Source organism: Natrix helvetica (assembly GCF_964273705.1).
Source record: "Natrix helvetica genome assembly, chromosome: 2".
NCBI classification, from domain to species: domain Eukaryota; kingdom Metazoa; phylum Chordata; class Lepidosauria; order Squamata; family Natricidae; genus Natrix; species Natrix helvetica.
Window position 1 is genome coordinate 127,549,522 of NC_138552.1, and position 24,315 is coordinate 127,573,836.

The 24,315-nt window shown below is 33.4% G+C and overlaps 1 protein-coding gene across 4 annotated transcripts in view; it reads right to left on the reverse strand.

Annotated features, from left to right (window-relative positions):
* The window catches only part of WDPCP (WD repeat containing planar cell polarity effector), a 368,266-nt gene that overhangs the window by 136,967 nt on the left and 206,984 nt on the right, over positions 1-24,315 (reverse strand). For all 4 annotated transcript variants that reach the window (XM_081940857.1, XM_081940858.1, XM_081940859.1 and 1 more), the window contains 5 exons: positions 8,959-9,041; positions 8,305-8,349; positions 7,148-7,198; positions 3,780-3,850; positions 3,471-3,530 (listed from right to left, as the gene is read on the reverse strand). In XM_081940857.1, the coding sequence (XP_081796983.1) occupies positions 3,471-3,530; positions 3,780-3,850; positions 7,148-7,198; positions 8,305-8,349; positions 8,959-9,019 (288 nt within the window). In that variant the 5' untranslated portion in view covers positions 9,020-9,041. The remainder of the gene's footprint in view (positions 1-3,470; positions 3,531-3,779; positions 3,851-7,147; positions 7,199-8,304; positions 8,350-8,958; positions 9,042-24,315) is intronic.

The window sequence follows — 24,315 nt, forward strand, 5'->3', positions numbered from 1 at the left end:
ACAAGCTGAAGCCTTTGAAGTGAAAGGTCAAAATGATCAAAGGGAAAAAAGAAAAAGCAATGTTTCCAGGTCTCAACCTCCAAGTGGCAGTGTAACATCTTTTCCTTCTAAGATTACTACTCTCTTTATATTCCTTTTATATTTTCTTTATGTTTTAGGCTTAGAAGAAACAAAATTCTTAAATGAAACAAAAGAAAAAGAAAAAATCCATCCCAACCAGTATTGTAGAAATAAAGGAAAAGATTTAACCCATAGGTAAAAAAAGAAACAGAAGAAGAAAATCCGATACTTTCACTTTAAAAAGTAAAACATGTTTACGAAACTTCCATCCATAGAAAAAAATAAAATAAAAAAAGATAACACACTGTCCAATAATGCTAAATTTTGCCGCTTATTTCCTTTTCTTTACCAGTTTAACTTCAATCTTTTTTGGCAGTCTTTTATAAAAATAAGATTTCCTCACCAGATGGACATACTTTCCGCTTTCCTCCCATTGCGGAGCTGTCCCGACTTCAGCAGCTTGAGGCCGTACTTATTGTCGGCGGCAAGAAGAGATTCTCTTGGATTAATCAGGGACTTTGCTGTGTCCATGAGATCAGCAAGACGTACTCTTCTCTGTCACCATCTCTTCGGGATGGTTTAGGTCCGAATGGACCTTCCAGCAGCAAAAGTGTCAACTGCGATCTCGGAGCTCCGAGATCGCACGTCATACCTTCATGACGTCAGCTCCTTTCCCTAGTCAAAATTGATTACTTTTCAAGTCCCCCCACTCATAACTTTGGCACCTTTGGCTGACCTATTTCCCAGAAGCCACCCATCCCACTAAATTTACATTTCCAATCACTACTCAGCAATGTTATCCTCTTCCACCATCCTGTTTTAGAACATCCTAAAAAAATGGACCATAAGGATAAATTATCCATGCTGTTTGAAAATGAAGTTTTACAAGAGAAAGGAGGCTGCTATCTCCAAACCACAATCACCACAGGCAACATAAGATGGTGAATGGAACACACAGATACATGCAGGCAGGTTTGGTAGCCTACATGTAGTTTCCTAGATTACTTGCCACAATAGTAGTTGGACAGTAGAACTTACTGAGGTTTGAGAGATTTGTCGGAAAGCTCTATGTAAGCCTGTATCCAAACCTCCATGACTTATTTTGGTCTGCCTTTGTTTGATTTGCCAGCAATTTTTTTCATAATTGTGTGAGGTGAATTTCCAATATAAACATATTTTTTCAAGGGAAATTTTATAAGACTGGATTTTGTACAATTGTACCAAAACATGGTTTGAATAGGCAATATAATGAAGCCTAATTCATCAGAATCTTCTCCAGCTGACAGAAAATTAGCAAGGGTATTAATTTGCATGTGATTCTTCACTCAGCTCAGTTCTTCCCATCTAAGACCCTAGCAAGGTGTATACCTTAGAATTCCAACCATATTGACATTTAAATGTTGCTAAGGAGAAACCTGCTGTTAATTTATCTCCATAGAGGGTTACTTCTATTGTTTTTTCTTCAGATCAGTTATCTCATCATAAAAGAACACAATTTCTTATGCCATAACTACAAATAAACATACAGGTAGGCCTTGTTTAACATCTAAGGGACACTTATGACTCACGGTTGCAGCGGTTGCAGCATCCCCTTGGTCAATTTGGATGCCTGCCAACTACCTCCAATGAAAAGGCTGCAGGATCCTATGCTAATGTAATCACCATTTGTAATTTTCACTGCCAACGTCTGGCAAGCAAGGTCAATGGGGAAGCTGGGAAGAGATCACAAATTGTGATCACTTGATCACAGAATATTGGTGCCACACAAGATTTGTCTACAATGTCAACTGGAACTGCTGTAGTAAGTTGGCATGGTCACGTGACATTGCACTTTATGACAGCATCACTAAGCAACAGAGTTCCCAGTTCTAATTACTGGTAAGTGAGGAATACCTATAGAAGCTTTGCTCAGCTTTTGAAAGTCCACCAAATCACTTCTATCTATATGATACTGTTAGATTGTGAAGCAGGATTTCCTTTTGATATATCATGATGATTTAATTCATAGTGAAACATATATGTTTATTAATTACAGTTTCAAAATGCTTCCTACCAGTTTTTTGAAAGTAGAAATCAGACTCAGTGTACCTTAATCTTTTGATCCATGTAAAAAAAAAAGTCTGATGAAAAAAATAATCACCTGATTGCCTTTCAGTTCTTTAGTAAGGAGGCATATTACTTCAGTCTAAGTTAGTTTTAGATTGTTTCCTAACAAAACCTAGAAGTACTTTTAAAAGTCCACCAGACTATAAGACACACCAGACTATAAGACACATCTAGATTTAGTGGAGGAAAACAAGAAAAAAAGTTTTTGGCCTCCACACATCCTATTTTCACCCTCCTCGGCCCCCAGAAGAACTTTGCAGACCAAAAACAGGCCCGTATTCCGTGTATAAGATGCACCGAAATTTTCATCCACTTTTAGGAGGGAGAAGTTTGTCTTATACTCTAAAAAAATACAGTACATATGCTTTTAAAAATAGAATCCTGCATTTGTTTATGGAGAAATATGTTTCACTGGTCTCAGTGATATCTATTCTCAAGTACCTATGCAGAAGATTGCAGTATAATGCATCATTATCAGATATCAAATCTTTGCCTTTGAAGTTAATAGCTAAGTGTGTTCAAATTACAAAATAAGACAAAATATTATCCAGCTTAATAAACTTATCATTATAAAATATAGCTATAATTACAAGAAAATTAAATTCTTACACCAACACTATGACTGATTATTAGCATATATTAATAAAATTCAGTGAATTAAGTTATACAAGTATATGCCTGTTAAAAAATCAAGAGTAAAAAGGCAGAAGTAGTTTTTAACATATTTCAGGAAAAAGCTGTTGATTAGACTGCTGGATCACACACTTTATGCCAACTTGTTTCCACTTTCCATGCCGCTAACAAGATGTGAGCAGATGTTTTCTCTATATATTATGTGAATATTTACATAAATACAAAATACACATTCTGGACAGTTCAGAGGTGTCATAATAACAAACACGTCAAGTATAAAGATTAAATGATTCTCCTAACTCTGATAATCCAGTTTGAAGCTAGTGATGGGCTAGTGATACACTTGTATATTCAGTAATAAGTCCTGCCAATTTCAAATGAACTTCTATGTTTTGTGAGTGTACGAAGAACTGCAGCCTGTATTTTCTAAATAGTTCATTTTATTTGAAAGCATTATGTATTTTTCATGATTGATTCCAATTTGAAAAGAGACACTTTTGTCAAGACATTCAGCTGAGTATTATACTGGTTTTGTTTTTCAAGTGAATATGTGCATCAAGAAATTATCTTAAACAAACACTGTCTTTTCTATAAGTTAACTTAAGACTAGTCTGTTTAACAATTGTTCAGTGCTGTTGATTGAACATTGCAAGCCATGTCAAAATATTCACCTGACAGACATCTTTGCTCTTCCATTTACTCAGTACACACTGACTATTTTGCAACAGTTCCTGGAGAAAAATAGAAAGTAGACAGTGAATAGATGACTGTAGACATTTCACGTGTGGTTAAAGTTCTTCTGTTTTTCAAAGAGGAAAGATTTCCTGACATCTAAAACAAAGCTGCAACTGTTTTGGATATCCCACCATACAAAAGCCGACTTATCACCAGAAGATGATCTTTTGGAAAATTAAAGGTGTTGAAAGAGATTTGAAAACATGGATTAATTATTGTTATGCTTGAATCTTTCTGAAAAATACCTCTAGCTCCTTAAGTGTGTCTTGAAGCTTTTCTGGACGTTTGTTCTTAAGTACCCAAGGATAATTTCGAGCTAGCAAATAAAATAAATATATAAGATATTGCATGCCATAATGAATAACTATAATTAGTATTTGATTTGAATCCTTAGTTTATGAATAATCTTAACATAAAACATTCAAACACTGAAAAGATCACATTAAAAGGAATGTAGTTTCACTGCTTTCCTTATCAATCCCATTATAAATTTGTTTTATAATGTAAAGTGTCCATTTTCAAAGCATATATTTATTCAAAGAACATTTACCACTAAAATTCTATATAACTTGGACTCAGAAATGTACAGTATGTCTATCAATTATAAATCTGCTAGTCTCTGATGATGTACAGTGAGTTTTTGCCATGGTCACCAAAGCGTGACTGATAAGGAGGGTCTTCTCTGTGATCAAGCCTGGATTATGGAACACATTATCGTGGAAGTCCTACTTGGTCCGTTTTCTGTTTGACAGGTCCTTATTCTTCCAAATGTTTGACTGGCCAAGGAGAATAGTTTTGTTAGTTTGGCCCTTTGCTTTTAAGTTGCTTCTAACTGTAGAGCCTATCTTTTACTGTTTTTATTTCTATGTGTGTCTCTTGTTACTCATTTATGGGTTTGTTTTATGATTTTTAAATTTCTGTGAACACTCATGTACTCAATTTATAGTGGAAATTAAATTTATGGACAACTGCTTAGGAAGGCCATACGAGTAAATACTATCGTATTGTAGGCACAACAGCAATAGCACTTAGACTTTAATACCATCCCAAGGTGCTTTGCAGGACTCGGAGAGCATACAGAAAATAACCATTCACCCACAATACTGGGATGAAGTTGAGTGGAACAGGGATTGCTGCAGTACTGTGGGTGGCCAATTGACATATGATGGGTGGGTTGAACAGCTGAATTCCAAATACTGCTTCCCTTGCTTCAGTTATTGAGTGACTGTTTAACTTGCTTAATGTGTTACTCATTTCGGAATACTCTAGCTGAGGCTATGGAGCATAACGGGAACAAAAATGTAGGGAAGCAAATTTCCAGAGACTATCAGTGGGCAGCATGATGGGAGACACTGGGTTGATTTTTGCTGGAGAACAAAGGCCTTCAAACTTGTGTTGTTTCCAGCTTTTTGTCCTTGTTTCCTGCATCTTGATGACTTGAGTTGTTCTCTGCCTCAACCTCCAGCTGCTGTTAGTTAACACCAGATCTATATACAAGTATGGAAGGGAAAAGGAATGGGATACTGAGCTGCAATGACAGCTCAGTATTAATCCATGTTTTCAAATGGACACTGTAACAGCTCTGATTTTAAGAAAGGCATTATGGCTTATTAAATGAGATCTTCATTATACAAGCTAAATGATAGCATTATAGAGCTATGTGACTTCAATCTCCGTGTCTTGGGTGTGGGTTCAAATTGGGCTTGGCCCTTCATGACCTACATGACAACTATGGGCTTATCCCTGGAAATCTCTGGCCCAATACATATAAGCAGTCATATCTTAAACTTGGTGGGAACACTGGATATGTAATCTGCAGGTGTAAGATCTGTTATAAATTTTCCTGCACATAGTCATATTGTCACCTCACTTGATGGTTTGTCACAAGTGCATAATGGATCCTGAGGGCACTGGGGTGTTTTCCCAATGATTAGATAAGCAGTCTGAATGAGCAAATTGTTGCTCTCTCTCAAAATCAGAATCAACCAGAATATTGGATGAGATGTCCAAATGGCCTTTCCTTGATCAATGAGATTTGTGTGTGTGTGTGTGTGTGTGTGTGTGTGTGTGTGTGTGTGTTTCTGGGAGGGGGGAGTCACTGAAGACATACAGATGAAAAGTTAAAGAGACATCTAGAACAGTATGGCAGAAAGCAAGTAGAATCTAATCAAAGATAATACCAGTTCAGGAATATTCCATGGCAATAGCAGTACTGATGCATATTTCTTTCTTTTTTCTTGTTGTGCTTCAGATTCCTATCCAGCAGTTTGTTCGGCATTACCCAGACACTTCTGGACAGACATGGGGAGAACTTCCTACAGACTACTGTGATATTTTTGCAGGATTTTCACAGATAAAACCATGTCAATTTCTCAGAGTTAAATGGCACTTTAGCAAAGTCTTGCAAACTGACTTAGGCTGCATCTTACAAGATCATCTACTTTGAGAAAGATTGAAGACAGCCTCTCATTTCAGGCAGCTATTTGGGATGTGTGCAGATCAGTGGATACAGGAGGTGACTGTTTTCTCCTTGAACCAGGCAGTGATTCAAACTCTCCAGAAACAGTAATTTCTTCACCCATCCTTGTTGGAACTCCATCCAATCTCTAATCTCTGTTTCCTATCATGGAAACATTATGGGCAAGGGGGTAGGAGTTCCACTATAAAGATTCTAAAGGAAATAAATGGATTATTTCCTTTCCAATCAGGATTCAGGCCCAGGCATTAGATGCAAATAGCAATGATTGTCCTGGTTGACGATCTGTGTTGGGAAGAGGAGGGAGTGTACTTCTCCTGGCCCTACTAGATGTCTCAATGGCATTCCGTTTCATTAAACATGGCATTCATTTGGGCCACTTAAAAATAATATGAACTGGGAAAATTATGGTAGTTCTACTACTTCCTGAATGAACAATTCTATGTAAAGTGCATGCAACAAAAACAGTTGAGTGCTTGTTACTCCAGTCTGGAATGAAACAGAGTTCATTCCTCTTTCTCATGCTTTTTAACTTCTATCTGAAACTACTTGTCAATTTGAGGTGAGGTTAACTTCAATCTTTTTTGGCAGTCTTTTATAAAAATAAGATTTCCTCACCAGATGGACACACTTTCCGCTTTCCTCCCGTTGTGGAGCTGTCCCGACTTCAGCAGCTTGAGGCTGTGCTTATTGTCGCCCAAGAAGAGATTCTCTTGGATCACTCAGGGACTTTGCAGTGTCCCTGAGATCAGCAAGACGTACTCTTCCCTGTCTCCGTCTCTTCGGCTTAATGTTTTCTTTTGTAATAGTTCTTCCACCCTCCACCCATCTCCTTCATGAGGTTCAACAGAAAATACCCATATTTGCAACCTGGTGCTTTCCACAAGTTTTGGATTACAAGTTTTCACCAACCTGGCTGTAATGAATGAAAACAAAAAAACTATAATACAAAAGATGTGCAAAAAAACAGAAAGTCTATCTCTGGGACAAGTTGCTATTTCTCTTAAAAAGCAGCATCTCATTTAGAAAGCTAGTTCTATAGTATATATTATTTTAAAAAGCAAAGTTAAAGAAAAACATACACTTACATATTTGTACATTTATTTGCAGCAACAAGAAAATAGAAAATGCTCTTACACTCTGCTAATTGTTGTTTCTCATATAAATAACCAACTTTCATTTGTGGCTCTAAAAGAAGAAGAAGAAAAACGAAGTTGAACTATCTTAATTTCTATTGTCAGCAAGCTACTATTTTATATTTTGGAAAAGAAGAGATATTTCACAAGGAAAAACAATGCTGATCTATAACTGTAATAAAGATTTGATCGGTTAAAAATAAAAAAAATCCTTCTCTGGCACACTAAATTTGTTGTAAAATGGAAGCAATTTCAACCATGATACTAAACAAGTTTTATTCTAATTAACTTGACAACTGAATCCAAACCAAAACCAGTCTGTGCTGCTTGTGGAGGCAGCATGGAATGCTCACACAAACTACCACTTTAATATGGACCAAAACAGGAAGTCATTCTAGATGAAAAGACCTTTTGGCCCATCATGAATCTTCCAGGATTAAAAAGTTTAATCAGATAAAGAAAATTGATCATTCACTCTGAAATGCCCATTTCAAATATCAAGAAAGGAAGATCCAGGAAACCAACATCAGTGCATTCTTATGAATTTACAATGCCCTCTACTGGATCTTCAATAAATAAAATGTAACAGGCTCTACCAATTTAATATATTGTACTTTATATGTTTATACAAAACATTTAAAATTTCTTAAGTATACTTTTTTGTTGAAAAAAATGTTTAAAAGTAGGATGAGTTAATGGCTAACTAGTGGCAGAGCAAACTAATTTGGACTAGTTTTGGTTCATGAGGGGGGGGAAATTAACAATTGGACAAGATCTTTGTCAAAAACAAAGAAGTAGAAAATTATAGAAATATCTGAAATCTCATCAGGAAATAAAATGCCATACTATAAAAGCAGGACAAGAAAGAGAAGTGGAAATACAAGAAAGATAATGTAGAAGTCCACATGGACAATCTTAAGAAATTACCTTAACAAGATATGCAGACTTAAATATTATATGATTTACTAGATATTATATAGGTTTCAGACTATGCTATGACTGTTGGAATAAAATAGGCATTTAATGACCAAATTACTTATTGTTGTAAATATACTGCATAAATATGTAATCATAAAATAAAAAACATACAATTTTTGAAATGCTGATTTTTTAACTGTAATCTTATTATAACTTTTATTATAAGTGTCAAAATTTTACCTGGTTCTTTCTTTTCATGGTACTGATAGACACCAAGATCTTTGTCTAGATAATTAAGGAAATACAACCTTAATTATTGCATTTAAAAGCAAGTAAATTTCTTTGCATATCATGGTAAAATAAAACATGCAATGACTATATGTCTAAATATACAGTAATTCAAGTTGCCAAGCGCAAATGCATGAGTGACAATTTCATATAGACATAATGTAGATACACATACATATATATGTAAATACCTGGGAGAAAAATCTTTATTGCAATTACAACACAGTACATAACGAAGAATATCTACTGTATCATATTAAATAGTTTGATAGAAGTTTGCTTCATGTTACGTAATTGGGATATTATCATCTCTGAAATAAGTAGCAAAGACGTCTGACAATCTACCTCACTTTCAGCTCAAAGTTTTATTAAGTATTCTTTCTGCAAAGTTTTAAACAGTTAGGAAATCAAGTTAGAAATAACAATTTTTTGTTCAGGTAGTGTTGATCGGATAATGAATGCTGTCACTTGTTGGAGAATGAATAACAAGTTTTTGTACACTGTATGAATCTGGAAACCAAGTGCAATGCACCACATTAAGCTTAATATTAACATGGTTTGGAAAGTTTCTTTAAAAATTGGGAAGAAATATAACATCTATTTTACCTTCAACATATAAGATGCTTTTCACCGACCAAAGGTGCATTTCAGAGAGAAAGACAGTCATCTATAACAGTATGCACTTAATTCTAGAGTAAAAAGAGATGGAAGCAAAGGTAAGATGAAAAATAATGAAATTTCTTTATCATTGTAAAACTGTAGGACTTACCTTTGTGGATGAAAAGCAAATCATCTTCAAGCAAAACAAGAAAGTCCAGTTGCCTTTTGAAAGAAAGCACCTGGATGACTGAGAATCTACATAGACACGTAGCGTCTAAGAACACTATTTTCTACTAATTTTAATGAGTTGACATTTACTAACTGTGCTTACTGATCTAATTTAAACCAAATAAATTAAAACAAATTAAGTTATTTGAATTCAATAATTCAATTTAGATAGACAGATATATGATAGGTAGGTAGGTAGGTAGGTAGATACACAGATAGTGTGTGTGTGTGTGCGCGCGCACACTGATTTCTAATTTTCTACCTTAAAGTTGTATTTAGTTGCATCCCTCCCCAACAGAACAAATGATTTAGATTCGCCACTTCTCTGTGTTCCCAAATCTGCTCCAGAGATTTGGAAACTCGCTGCAGGAGACTTGGGGTTATGTAAGGAATGCAAATAGGAAAAGAGAAAAGAAGAGAATGCCAATAGTATAAGCAGATATTGTATGTAGCCCTTTGAAATCAGGTGTTGTTGAAAAGGAGTGCTTGAATGTAACATAATCATACTGCCATAAATCTTGGCAGTAAAGCTGCAGAGTAATAATTTACATAAAAGACTAGCAATTGCTTTTTGAGTAGATGATGGTGTTAATGCCTGTAGAATGCAAATATGACTGAAGGACATTTAAGGTGAAGAAAAAAGGCAGCCATGATCTGAAATCCAGCAAACAGCCAATAAATAATATCAGAATATTATACCATTGCTTGAAACGACACAATTTTAAATGCACAAAATAGCTTATAAAAGTGATTTACCTTTGTTACCTTCTGGGAGGAATCTTTATGGTATCCGAAGCAGAACAACTAGCTTCTGTAATAGTTTTGTACCTTATAGTATCAACCTTGTCTCAAGACTCTTTTTTCTGCTATCTATTGACTATGTATGGACTATGATTTGTGTGTGTGTGTGTGTGTGTGTGTGTGTGTGTGTTTCAAGTAATCATCTGTCAATTCACATGCATAATTATATGCATTGCCCCAAGTGTAATTTAAGGGTCTTTGATGTGAACTCCATCCATTCATAATATGCTGTTAGGCATGGCTCCCACTGAACTCACTTCTGCTTCTAAAACCATTGCAGGCAATCTTAAGAAACAAAGACTATGTACAGTAGTATAAAAAAGCAGGTTGTATGACTTTATAAATGACACTTAAAGATAAGTAACCAGTTTTTTTGTTATGATCTCTGCAAGTTACATATTGATGGCTTGCAAGCTTTTCATCTGAATCAGATGGATAAGTGTGGACCGATGAACCCATATAGCTGTCTAGTATAGTTCTAGAATGGTTATAATCTGGAAGAAGTGTGAGAAAGTTGGCATTTAGCAAACTTATTTATTTTATTTATATAACTGTCCATCTCACTCACAGAGGGGCACTGGAAAGTGTACAATTTACCGTACTTTCTGCACTATAAGACGCACCTGACCATAAGACACACCTAGGTTTAGAGGAGGAAAACAAGAAAAAAATAATCAGGCAGAGCCTGAGAGGACCACATACAGGTGTCCTCTCATATGCCAGCTCTGCCTATTGACTCCTGCACTGCAGAAGAGAGACAGAAGAGGTGGGCAATGACAAAGACAGAAGAGGCTGAGTTCAGCACTATAAAAGGACCCAGCCGCTGCAGTCTAGCTGCTATGCACCAAAGGACTGGCACCGGTCCACCATTGGGGACCCATGAGGTAATACACTTCAGAGTCTGTGATCGCAATATTCGCTCCTTAAAATGCACAGACATTTCCACCCACTTTGAGGTGTCTTATGGAGAGAAAAATACAGTAATTAATATATAAAACATTAAAAATTAAATAATTTAAGATTAAAAATGTTGAATCTATACATATTGTGGAAATAATGATGTGTTCCTTGATATATAGTTAAGTTCCACTTTTAACCTGAGAGCAATACTTTGCAAAGATACCATCTGAGATTGAACTTCAGCACATGACAATGACCAAAATTACACAAAGAATATTCCAAGCACAATAACTGTTTGGCCATCCTTCTAAAAGAAGCAAAGTGTCCACAAATGCTACAGAAGTAGATGACATGTAACCAAGGAGTCAAAAGAATTAACTGAATTTTGTTAAATGTATGCACATGTTCTTTACTAAGAAAGGAGAAAGTTGGTATTTACCAAAAGTTGAATCTAGTCATGTTATAGGGAGTAATGCTATGTTCCTTGAAATAAGTAAAGTTACTGTTTATTCCAGGTAAGTGTTGAGTCAAAGCTGATCTTTACAAATCGAGACAGTTTACGTGTTCTGTCATTTGATTATGTGCCATTCATGTTAGCTCTTAGTGACTACTTAAGAGTTTCTACAGGATAATCTGTCTCCAATATGTATCTTTTATTTCCTCTTCATAAATGAACAGTTTGAGAGCTGGTTCTCATTTTGACAGGAAGTCTAGTGAACATTTCCAAAACAACCAAGATTGTTTTGCCTTCACAGAAAACATGTTTCTACCACCACCACCACCAAAATAAATCACATACAAATCAGATAGTTGTCATCTTAAATTGGTTATATAAAGATTTTGCATTTGAAAGTAGAATATTTCCTTGAATTCTTGTGTTGTGATCTTAAGTCTGTTTTAGTAAATATTACCATATTATTAATGCTGTGATGTTATATTATTTTAAAATAAATATTATTATAAATATCAGTAATCATTTGCAGTAATATGTAAATGATGGAATTAATATTTATGTTTCACAATGATATATTCTTCACTTTTATTTTTTGGGGAGTAATGGATACCCCTTTCCCTCATATCAACAGTAGAGACCTTCAAACTTCTAGGTTCTATCATATCTCAAGACACCTAACATCAAATGGACACCTAACATCAAAAATGTTGTGAAAAAAGCACAATAAAGAATGTTCTTTCTGCGCCAACTCAGAAAGCTCAAACTGCCCAAGGAGCTGCTGATTCAGTTCTACAGAGGAATTATTGAGTCTGTCATCTGCACCTCTATAACTGTCTGGTTTGGCTCTGCAACCAAACAAGACAGACACAGACTTCAACGGATAATCAGAACTGCAGAAAAAATAATTTTTACCAACCTGCCTCCCATTAAGGACCTGTATACTGCATGAGGCAAAAAGGGGGCTGTGAAAATATCTACTGCTCCTCACATCCTGGACATAAATTGTTTCAACTTCTAGAGTTTTTTCCTGAATGCCATCACTTTGCTAAACAACTAATTCCCACAACACTGTCAAATTATTTACTAAGACTGTATTACAATTCTTCTTCTCATCCTTTCTAGTACTTATCTCTTCCCACTTATGGCTATGACCATATTGCTTGTATCTTTACAATGTACATTGTTTTATTGTTTCCTAGTATGATTTGATTGCTTATTAGTATTCTATGACTATCACTAAGTTGTATCATGATTCTTGATGAATATATTTTATTATTTTCTTTATGTACACTGAGAGCATATGCACCAAAGGCAAATTCCTTGTGTGTCCAATCACATTTGGTCAATAAAGAATTATATTCTATATTCCATTAAAATGTGTTTTCATAATATTAAAATTAAAAATAAGAAGATTTAGAGAATCTCAAAGAACTTAAAAGACAAACATCCTTTCATCAGTCAAAAACAGAGTAAAGGAGATTTGGCAGGAGCTACACCTCACTGCATGGTACATATGAGTGTAGTTCTTATGAAAGAGCCTTAAGCTTTAGAAGCTATAGAGCAGGGCTCCAAAAAGGCTCATAACCAATGTATATGAAACAGAGGCCAACATGAATTTTATGGATTACTCAATAAAATTTACTCAATAAATAATATTAGATCAAGTTGGTATTATAGTTGAGTAACTTTTCTCATTCAATCAGATTCTACATATTTAGGAAGTACTGTTGCATACCCTTTCTGGTTTAAACCATTGAGTTGAGACAGGAAATTATTTTCATCTATAACTTTTATCTATTTGTACACCACCAACAAAGGCTACATTATCTATCCTATAAGCTTTTCTCTCAAGCTTAGAAGGTTAGACTTTGAACTTAGGAACAATGAACAGTTTGCCTGTGGTTAAGTGTTCCTGTACCTCTCCTTGCTCACAGCTTTTGATACTTCCTGAAAATTCCAATAGTAATTTGTGCAGCATAAATGAAGGTGTTAGTGAAAGTGACATAGCTCCCCTATCTCTGGTGGAATTATGGAGGAATATTTTCATTTTGCGGCCTCTTCCAGCATCCCTCACCAGTGGTCATATTAGCAGGGCCAGGTTGATTTGTTATTTAGTGATACAGTTACTACTACTGACTAGTTACCGTATTTTGGATCCAAGTCAACATTAGACAAGACATGCTACGATAAGTACGAAATGAAAAAAAGAAGATAGGTAGATATCATTACAAAGAAGATAAGGAACATAATATCCCTGGAACAGACTAATTTAAGGAATTAAAAGTTTTGGAAACCAACATGTGGGGAGGACATGAAGAGAAGATGTGAGTTAAAGTGAATGAATACATTTTCAAAAAGGTGTAACAGAACTATGGAGAGAGCAGAAAGAAATATATACAGACAGCAGAAAAACATAGATTTAGCAAGGTATACCATTAAAATTGAGACAGAACTGTTGATGGAACTCTGCAGAGAAAGGTTTATTGTTTCTGGTAATGTTTAATAGCTTTTATTTTTATGTATGCACAACGTTTAATTGTTAAGAGAGGGATGAAAGGGGGATTTAGATTAAATGAAAAGGGGGATTATATACTTATGTTAGGAATTTTTGTTAATAAATTTTTGTTAATTTTGTTAATTTTATTGGACCTTTGCTGATTAACAAGAAGAACAGAAGATTTAGAGAGGAGTTCATAGAAAACGGATGAGATATGGGATGAAGATGTATCTGGTTATATTTTAAGAGACAGCGATAAGCTGTTAATGTTGAATATGTTTGCTGGGGATAAAGGAGAAAGTTTTTTTCTTACTATCTTTTTTGGGGGCTGTTCTATATTTTTTAAAAAATATATATTTTTGTGTTGGTTTTTGTATTTCATCTGTTTTATATAATTCTTTAAAAAATTGTTGAAAAAAGGAATTGTGCAGAGAGAAAAAATCCAGTACTGAGGTTATAAGTGGATGTAATAGGTAAAAATGATTTAATTAATGGAAGAAAAGTGAAAGGAAGGATGACATAAAAATTCATATTTAAGGAAAGATGTCTATGAAGATTCTCAATCATCCAGTCATGGTTCTCTCAAAGGTGGCTTTCCAAAAGACAAGTGGACTTTCTTGTATGTTTTTTGAAAACATTTTCCACCTTGGATGAGAAATAAATCATTTTCAAAGAAAAAACCAAGGAAGTCCAGTTGCCTTTTGGAAAGGCATTTCTGCTGTTTTAGGCAGAGCTAAGCTCATCAAAATTTTATTTCATTTAATTTCTGTTGTCATTTTAAACATCATTACAATAACTAAAAATATATGTTATTTTCTCACATTCGTTTCTTGTGCTAAACTCACTTTAAATTAGTTTTTTTCCCCTACACAGTGTTCTAAAGTCCATTGAAAGGGAAGAAGGTAAAAGAAACTAAAAAAAAGAAAAGAATTTTCCTCTATCTTTTCTCCCTCTGGTATATTGTATTGTGAATTCCTTTTTAATTCTCCAAATGAGAATTTCTGGATAGAAAGTAACCCTGAAAAGTTGGGGTAGGGGCATGGTCCATAATTTATCAGTAGCTGTATTGACCCTATTAAGAGAATGCAAAGGTTATTTTCTCCTCAAATCATTTATATATTCAGGAAGAAAACATCAGAGGAGTCCATGTTAACAGCATATTACTATTTTAAAATGCTAAATGTTTCCAAATGTATCATTTTACAAGTATATCGTGTATCACAAACAGAGGGATAAATAAGCCAGTATTCACTATGATTGGAAAGTTACACTGAAACTTTTATTGTCACAAGAAAACCAACTATGAGTTGTTTAATAATCACTGGGGAGAAAAACATTATCTGATTACCTAAGAATAGTGGCATGAAAATCACACACTGTAAACTTATTTCCATTTACTAAGAAGTTGTTTCATGCTTCACTGAATTAATTCTTCACATTTTAAGAAGCCTGGATATAAGACCTATCTTTTGAAATTACAAGTGGTCATGTTATAGCAATAGCGATGCATTCAGTTTTAAGACATTCACATGTGTAATAACACCAAAATTATATCTTGAACTAAATTTCTTCTTTGGAGCAAACATATGAACTAGAAATTTTTTGCTACAACTAGGCTTCAGTTTCATAGACCGAACAAATTACAGTTCTTAAGTCTATGTAAAATATTAGTATCCATAACTCTGGTTTTAAAATTGTAGTCACTTGAATAATAAACCCTAATCTCTCATTATTCTGATGTTACTGTGTGTGGACACAGATCTTGTATAAGATTTAATAATATTTGAAAGCAAATTATGAAATCCATCAAAATTCTAAGAATATCTTTGATACAAAGACACTGAAAGCAAGTATGTGCACAAGCTTCCAATTTTTCAGTCTAATAGGTAATATCCCAAACATAATCCATTTTATTACATAGATATGAAAAAAGTAAATTTCTCCTTTCTTGAATACTAAACGTTTATTTCATATTCTACCTTTTAAAAAATGAATATTAATTATTGTTCTAACATGATTTTGAAAGGCACCTTTTAATTCATATATGAAACACGAGTTATAATAAACACAGCTATATTTCAATAAACCTCACATAATATGAATGGTCACCAGTGAATTTGACTTATGATATTAATGAAGTCATTTTGTTTAAACTGCTTTGGAAGCTAGTTTTTTTTTTTCAAAAATAATTTCATAAAGTTAAAATAAATAAGTCAAAGAAAACACAATAAAAATTTACTAGAAAAATTTACTAGGGTTACATTTTAATTTGCCAAAATTTTAAAAGTCTGTGCACAATATTTGAAAGGAGATGAATGAATCAAACTAGAATAAAGATATCCAATTATACAGTCAACTATAGAAATGTGAAATGCCGTCAGTTCAGAAGAAAACTTTTAAGTATTATAATTAATTCTCAACAACTAGTTACAAGTTATTTTTTTAAAGACAGTAAATATTATGTTACATCAAGTTATTTTTGGTTTAGAATACTGCCATATAAAAGTTGTAGATACAAAGTCAGTTTAAATCTATTGAAGTCAAATATCCTCACTTAAATGGTTCATGATTTAAAACATTTTGTGACATTTACAATAAAATAATCCAGCATGTTCTTCTATAAATAGGAAGCAGAAAAGACTTTGGTTAATCAATGACCTTAATAATTACATTCAAATAATTATGAAAAATAGATAGGTACTAGTTTATATAAATATGGTAATATAAATATGGGATCACTAATCATTTTTCTGTTTTCAATGTATGCATTGTTTTAATTAATTCTCTGATACATTTTTTAGGAAGTTAAAAGCATTATTTATTTAAAACTCAATATTTTTAGTCATTCTTTTTCTATATAAATACTCAATTCAAGACACGCTATCTAATAAGTCATAATGGATTTCCATGGTTCTAGTAGTATAAGGCACTTCCTAGACAGGTATTATTGAAAAAAGTATATAATGCAAATTGTAATACTTTTACAAAATTGAAATGAAAATGTTTTTTTCCCCAAAATGTTCAGCCAGCCCTTGCCACTGGCATAAACAATGACAGTGTTCTGCAAATGCTATGTCCATTCATTCCATAACCCTCTACATTTCACTCCAGTCTTTATGTATTTATCTTCTAGTCTATCATTATAGGCATTTCTTTTCGTGATTTTTAAATGGTAAGCTCTTACAGAAGACGGTACTATGAACCACTTCATACATTACAGTCAACATGAAGATATTGTTGTCTTCCAGTAAGGGCGCTCCAAAAACCTTACGTGAAAAGTCATTATGAATTTGGCATGCTTGTAAGGCAGGAAATAAATGTATTAAGCCTCCCACTTCTTATTTTGAGATTTATGTGGCAGAATATATCATATCATGAAAAGTCACCATATATTGCTCAGATTTAGCTGCACAATCTTGAGGAACTCTGCAGTCAGAAAAATAGTGTGTGGAGGTTGCTGAGTTTACCATCCTTATTCTATAGTGATCAGATTAGCGCACACAGCAAGACATGACCATACAAATTGAAATACCCAGTTTTTGTACAGATTGGAAAACTAGGGTTACCCTTAATCTTACTATCCAAGTATTTATTAGCGCATTTGTTACACTTGTATCTGTTCTGAATTAATTACATATCTTAATTATATCTGTCACTACATATCTTAATGAGTTTATAATGGTTACTGGCCGAGAAATGGCTTCCTTTCACATTGAAATAAAGACCTATTTTACCAAAGAATTCAGCCTTTTAAAAACAAATGTATAAACATTTAGAATATTTATTATCCAATTAACACTTTTTCTAAATAAACAAGAGTCAGAAATAATTTTGTATGCTAATCTTTTCTTCCTGTGTTTTGCATAATCTTACCCTTTTAATTTTCAGCTCAAGAGGGAGGTCGTAAGCCATGATTATCAGTTGTCTCTATTAAAAATAATTTAGAAAAAGATATATTAAATTCTACATCCCCCAAATTTAGGAAAGTTTTATCCTTAGCTTGATTTAATGTTCTTCCTACAATTGTCTAGAAAGGAAATATAGTGATAATCAGCCCATGTTCTTCTCCACTGTCAGTTCTATAAGGGCATTCTCCATGAGCTGATTAAAACTCTTTCATTTACATTTCCAGGGCATTCTGATATTTTCTATGTGCACTAATTGTTAAATAATACAGATAAATTTATTTTTCTAAAAGTACTAAAATTTTGCTACATTATTTGTAAGCTTTGTCCACAAATGATTCCTAATAGTTCTTGTTAGAGGATAATTTTGTGTTCATTTCATTGTTTGAATTTTTATGACTGAAATAAAGTTCTGCCCTTCTATATTAAATTCAATTTTATGTAAGATTCAATTCAAAACAAACTTTACCTGAAGACTTTAGGATATCTTTACATTATTAGTTGCCCTACTTTCTAGAATTACATGAATAGAATATGCATATTTTCATGCATATTTTGTACATTTATATTCATATTTCTGTAGTTAAATAAATAGTCATGTTTTTATTGCACATATTTATTTTATTTATTTATTTATTTATTTACATATAAAATGTATTTTATGTTTTAATTATTGGAATTTGTCAAACAAAAATGAGAACAAGAATAATAGAATAAAAATGCAATGACAGGGACGATAGGCATGTTAGTGCACTTATGCACGCCCCCTGTAAACCTTAAATCTCTCCTTTTTACCATGATGATGTACATGAGATTATTTTCAATAATATGAATAAAGGATAAGACTCTAGGCAAAACCTGTCTGTTTGATTGAGACCTTGGTGCTTCTGTTGAATCCTTACATAGCAAACTATGTTTTGTTTAGGCATTTTCAAGACCTGTAAATTTTTTCTGATGATGGGATATATCATTAAAAAAAACACTTTGTAAGTATTTTACTGACTAAAGTTATAGAGTGTTTACCAGTAAACTGAAATAATATATTAAAAATATTTAAGGAACAAATAGGGAAATAATAGGCGACAAAAGCGTTAAAATATAATAATAAATAATAATTAATTAAATTTCTAGACCGCCCCCTCTCCCCGGAGGGACTCCTGGATACATTAGAAATGGTTTATTTAAAATATATATTTCATTTATTTAACTACTTTATTTAATGTATATTCCCAGCTGCAGATATTCAAAAGATATTTGATACTATAACTACCCTACTGTAGTTTGATCTATAACAAACTCTTCAATTTCGTTGTATTTAAGTACAATGACAATAAAGATTATACTTAATAGTGCTTTACATTCATTAATTTTATCCACTGCTGTTTATGCTATTAACCAAAAATGTTAAATCTGCTTTTTCTTTTAGTGTTGTTTGAAAGTATGATTTGTCTGGATAGTAAGAGGAACAAAAAAGTTATACTGTAATCTAAGAAGCCAAATGAAGCCTCATTGCAGAAATACCCTCTAATGGCTGCAAAGCAGAGTAGTTACTGAAGCAACTATCAAAGCTTTCGGATCATAAACAATGTGGAAAAGTTGATCTGCCAGAGTCACAAATGATGAGTTGTCAGTTTTATAAGTTCTTTAACTCAATTAAAAATAATAAATATGTATACACATACATATATCACACTGCTGGTGCACTCAATATAAATTAAATTAAATTAAAATAGTTGGTTAAATAATTAATCTTTTTAGCAGAAGAAACAACAATACTGCAGATTACCCCATTTGTAAGATGGAAAAAGTGTGTTAATTTCTGTTTTTATTGCAACCATTAAAATCATATTAACTAACAAATGTTAGATAATTGAGAAAAATCTAGCCCAAATATTCAAGCAACTTTCATAATCAAAGGTACATTGCTTAGTCAGAGAATCAGTGCTTTTGGTGTAAACAACTCTCATGTTTAATCTCAAACGTCTGCAGGCAGGTGTGGAAAACATCATTTTATGAAATCCTGGAGAGCTAATGTCAGTGAGCATACACTCTATTGAGATAGAAAGATAGATTTTAACATAAGATTGCTTCCTTCTGCTGCCACTCAATCCCATTCTCTTTCACATATGAAACCTCATTGGCCAGAAATATTACAGGCACCTGGGAAATACTTTTACCATAGAAATAGTGAGAACAGCCTGATCTATTTTTTATAATTTTTATAATATCAACAACTGATGAAATTGGAGGTAATAGAAAAGAAAAAAAGATGCAAAATCAATCTTCCTTTCCAATGCAGGGAAAATACATTGTTTATTATTTTCTGCCAAGTTACCAAGCAAATTCCCCATATATATTGTTCTGAACTCTCAAACCATGGAACCATTTCCCTCATGGGAGCTTGAGATGGAAACAGGCAGATAAGTAACGTCTAGGAGAACCAAACTCCCTGCTTATAGTTTATGTTGAGAATAGATTTGGATTTCATACCACCAGCAAAGTACAGTAACTGTTTCTCTTTTTTTAGAAGAAATTGTGTCCAAGGATCCACTGATACATTTCACACAAATCTGCAATGTGATTTTAGGGCCTATTGCCAAAAATTGTCTTCATGATAAAAATAAATGTCTAAAAACATAACTTATTTAAACTTTAAACCTGGCCTGAAGGCTGGCTCTTGCACAAAATGCATAAATTATCCAGTTTGGGTTAAAGATATCAAAAGCACAATTTCTGTTTCTAGTAAATTGACAAGAGCTCTTCAGGCACAAATAAATAATTTTTAAGAACCATGCCATTTTTACTATGCAATAATATTAGGCCTAAAGGGCTCCAAAAGTCCAAAGTGAAAAAAATAGCTTATTCAGCATCAAACCACCCGATTAGAAGTGCTCTTATTTTCCTGGTACACAAGAGATAGAAAGAATGTATTTTCTAGCTATGGCTTTGTAATTTCACAAGATACCTATCTTCTCTAAAGGAGCCTTTCAGAAATGCTTTTATCATTACTTGGGTAGAAAAGGAACATGCTATTTTAATGTATTGAACTTCTGATTTAATTACTTACAAAAACAAAATATCTTTTTGAACAATGAAATATGTTAAAAGATAAAAAAAATTAGAAACTCAGAAACTTTAAATGGTTTTATATCGTAGCTGATAACCGAATCCAGTGCTCTCTCCACAGTTGTTTTAAAAAATGCACAAATGAATGTTGTGTTGTTTGCAATTTTTATCTTTTACTTTAAAAAAAATCAGAACTATATAAAATTATGAGTATATATATATATAAACTAAATGTGTTAGAATAAAAGCAGGAGTTTTTAGAGGATTCACCCCACCCCACTCTGACTCTTAGTTCCTGCTATATATTTTACTGAAGACACTTAAAATTGCCCTCTACTTCATATTGGGATAATTATATGGAAGCAATTTTGCATGATAAACCTACTAGATTTATGGTTCCTGCCACTTTCAAGACGTCTTTTTTCCCCAGTGGAAGTTATTTTAATTAGTTACTATGCCATCCTGCCAACTTGTCAGCTCTAAAATTGGAAAACATTCTCCTAACATGTGTTTTCTGTTCACTGATGGCAATACAAATCATATTACTTAAATGTGTTTGTACAATTAGATGGGAGAGGTGCCCTCAACGTAATATTTATATACTTGCAATGTATATAATAAGCAGTCTAGTAGTGGAAATTAATACTTAGGTATAAAAGATTGATCCTTAAAGTGATACACTGATACAAGCTTCATTTAAAGTGAATGCAATTTCTGCTGGCACATTGCCTTAAGTAAAACAGCCAAAATGAGGCTTCTTAGAAACTAATGCCAACTCTCCAATAGTTTGTAGGTCATCTAAATACTTGTTCACTTATGCTTACAGTATAAGCCTTAGCTTTAAAATATATATCTATATAAATAACTTATTTGGAATGATGAAACATTTGTTCATAATTTATGCCAAGATTGGTTCCAAATGTTTCGCAGGAAAGTTGAAATAATTATTTAGATAAATAATTATTGTTATACGTAAACAACAATTTATTGTGATATATTTTACTCAAAATAGCTCCTTAAAAATATTTTGAGATCTCTGAAGTACATTGAACACTTTGTTGGACCTAGCCTTCAACTCATTAGAAACTTTAGCTTTGCTATAGCAAGATAACCAATATGTACAAGAAAACCTGTGCATGCTCAGCAAGGTGCTTTCCTTCTTTTAATTTTCATTTTAATATCAAAGCGTTAAAACACCAATTAAGTTTCATTATTAAAACTATGAATATACCGTTCAACCATTTTAATATCTTGAGATTACATAAAGAAAGTGTAATTTTGGTAGAAATGCAGGTGAAAACCACAGTCTATTCCAAACAAGGAAAAAGCTGTATTTCATGTTTTCGCCCAATCAAGAGGCAGCATCAAATCTAGACAATATTGTATTACACATAATTGCTTTAATCCTAAGGCATTTTAAGACGTATTTGAAGTAATACAAGGGATGTCTGTTTTACTATTTTCACTATGAATCTGAAATTACCCACTCCCTGTCTTGTGAAGACTGTTATTTGAAAGATCCCTCACTGTAGGGTCTAGATTCTAGAAGGTAAATACTGTTGATACAAATATCCTGATATATTTAAATAACTTAAGTAATTACAGTATTATTCAAGATTGGCTTCACTGTTTAACACAGTTTAAAAAAATCTATAGACTCTTGCAAGGAAAAGAAAAATTTAAAACTTCTCCAATATGGTACAAAAGAAAAGCTTTACAAGTAAGCTATAAACTATCTTTACATAATAGTGCCATCTGCTGGCAAAATTCTTATCTCAGAAGACATATAAATATATACGTATACTGCTGTATGTTATTCACTTTTCAGGTTAACTGAAGTTATATGAAGTGCAGAAAATGTGTACCAATGAGTAAATTGTCCAAAGAAATTAAGGTATGAGATAAGAAGAGGAAACTAGTTTATACCAACACTGTCCTCTGCATCTCATAATGCTTTTCTATTATTAAAGCCATACTTGTTTCCAACATGTTTGTACACTACTTCACACACAGTTTATGTGTGTGATTCCTATTTATGTAGTCATGGTGTATCTTAGTTTACAATTTTTAATCAGAGATCATGAACAAAAAAAATCTCTTCTTGCTTTACTATCTGTGCGTCTTAAAAAACCCATTCTCACTGATCTGACTTCCTTTATAAGTTTCCCATTACATACAACATTTCCATATCACCTAAGCAAAACAAAGAGGCTGCTGGACTCCCTGTTGTCTCTTGGGTGGGGAAATATTAACCCTGAAATAGCAGATCCAGAGATGGGCATGCCCTGGGCTCATAGCTATTGCTAGTTGATCAGGCGAAAATGTGGGCCACCAGATTCTTTGTCCAGCTTCAGCTAGTGAACCACTTATAGCTCTATCACCTTGCAACAAGAATTCGCATGCACCTCAACCATTCATCTAAACCAGGGGTGTCAAACTCGCAGTCACATCGTCACATGACATGCAACTCTTCCTTCGCTAAACTGGGGGTGGGCATGGCCAGTGTGTGATGCATCACCTCTGATCTAAACAATTACAATGTATTCTACATATGGACTCCATTGCAGTTGGTATATAGAACGTAGCAGCCCGTGCATTAATTGGCACTTTGTACAGAGGGATCACTACACTCTTGCTTCAGGCCTTGTGGGTCTCAGTAAGTTTCTAGATGAAATTCAACGTGCTAATTTTGACCTACAAATCCTGATATGGCCTAGCATATGGATATCTGTAGGCCAGCCTTCTATTACAGTCAATCCAGGACAAGCTCTAGCTGTACCGTTTCTACAATTTATTTATTTGTTAAATGTATGTTGCCTATTTCGCCGTGGGGCTATTTTAGGCAGCTTATAACAATAAAAATGAAGAAATGAAAAGAGTGTAAACAGAACAGAAGTAAAATAATAGAACAATAAAATAAACAAAAAGAACACAATGAGAATATATCAATATGCTATTCCTTCACATGGTGACAGCTGCGAGGATTGTACTTGCCAAACACGGAAAGAAAGAGATGCCGACTGTTGAAAAATAGAAATTTGGAAACTGACTGAATTAGCAGAGATGGAAAAATTAACTGTTTTAATTAGAGATAATGGACTAGACAGCTTTATGAGACTGGAAACCATTTGTGGATTTTCTACATATGTATGTATACAAAAGGGGAGGAGAATTTATTGCTTTTTTTTTCTTTCAGCACCCAGTCAGGGTGGATCCTCCATGTTAAATTTAATTGACCACTTTTTCCTTCTTTTTTGTACACTATTTTTTTTCTTTGTTAGGGTTGAAGGTTTATGTTTTGTTTCATTTTGTTTGTTGGTTGGTTTTACTATTTTGTACCTTGTTTTCTATGATAAAACAATAAATTTAAATTTAAATGGAATATATCAATATGATAACCAAATAGATGGACAAGTAGAGAGTGGAGAGTAAGAAGGAAAGAAGGGAGACTGAAATGTAGAGGCATGGGAGGGCAAAGGAATAGCAATTGGTAGAAACACCTACCAATAGCT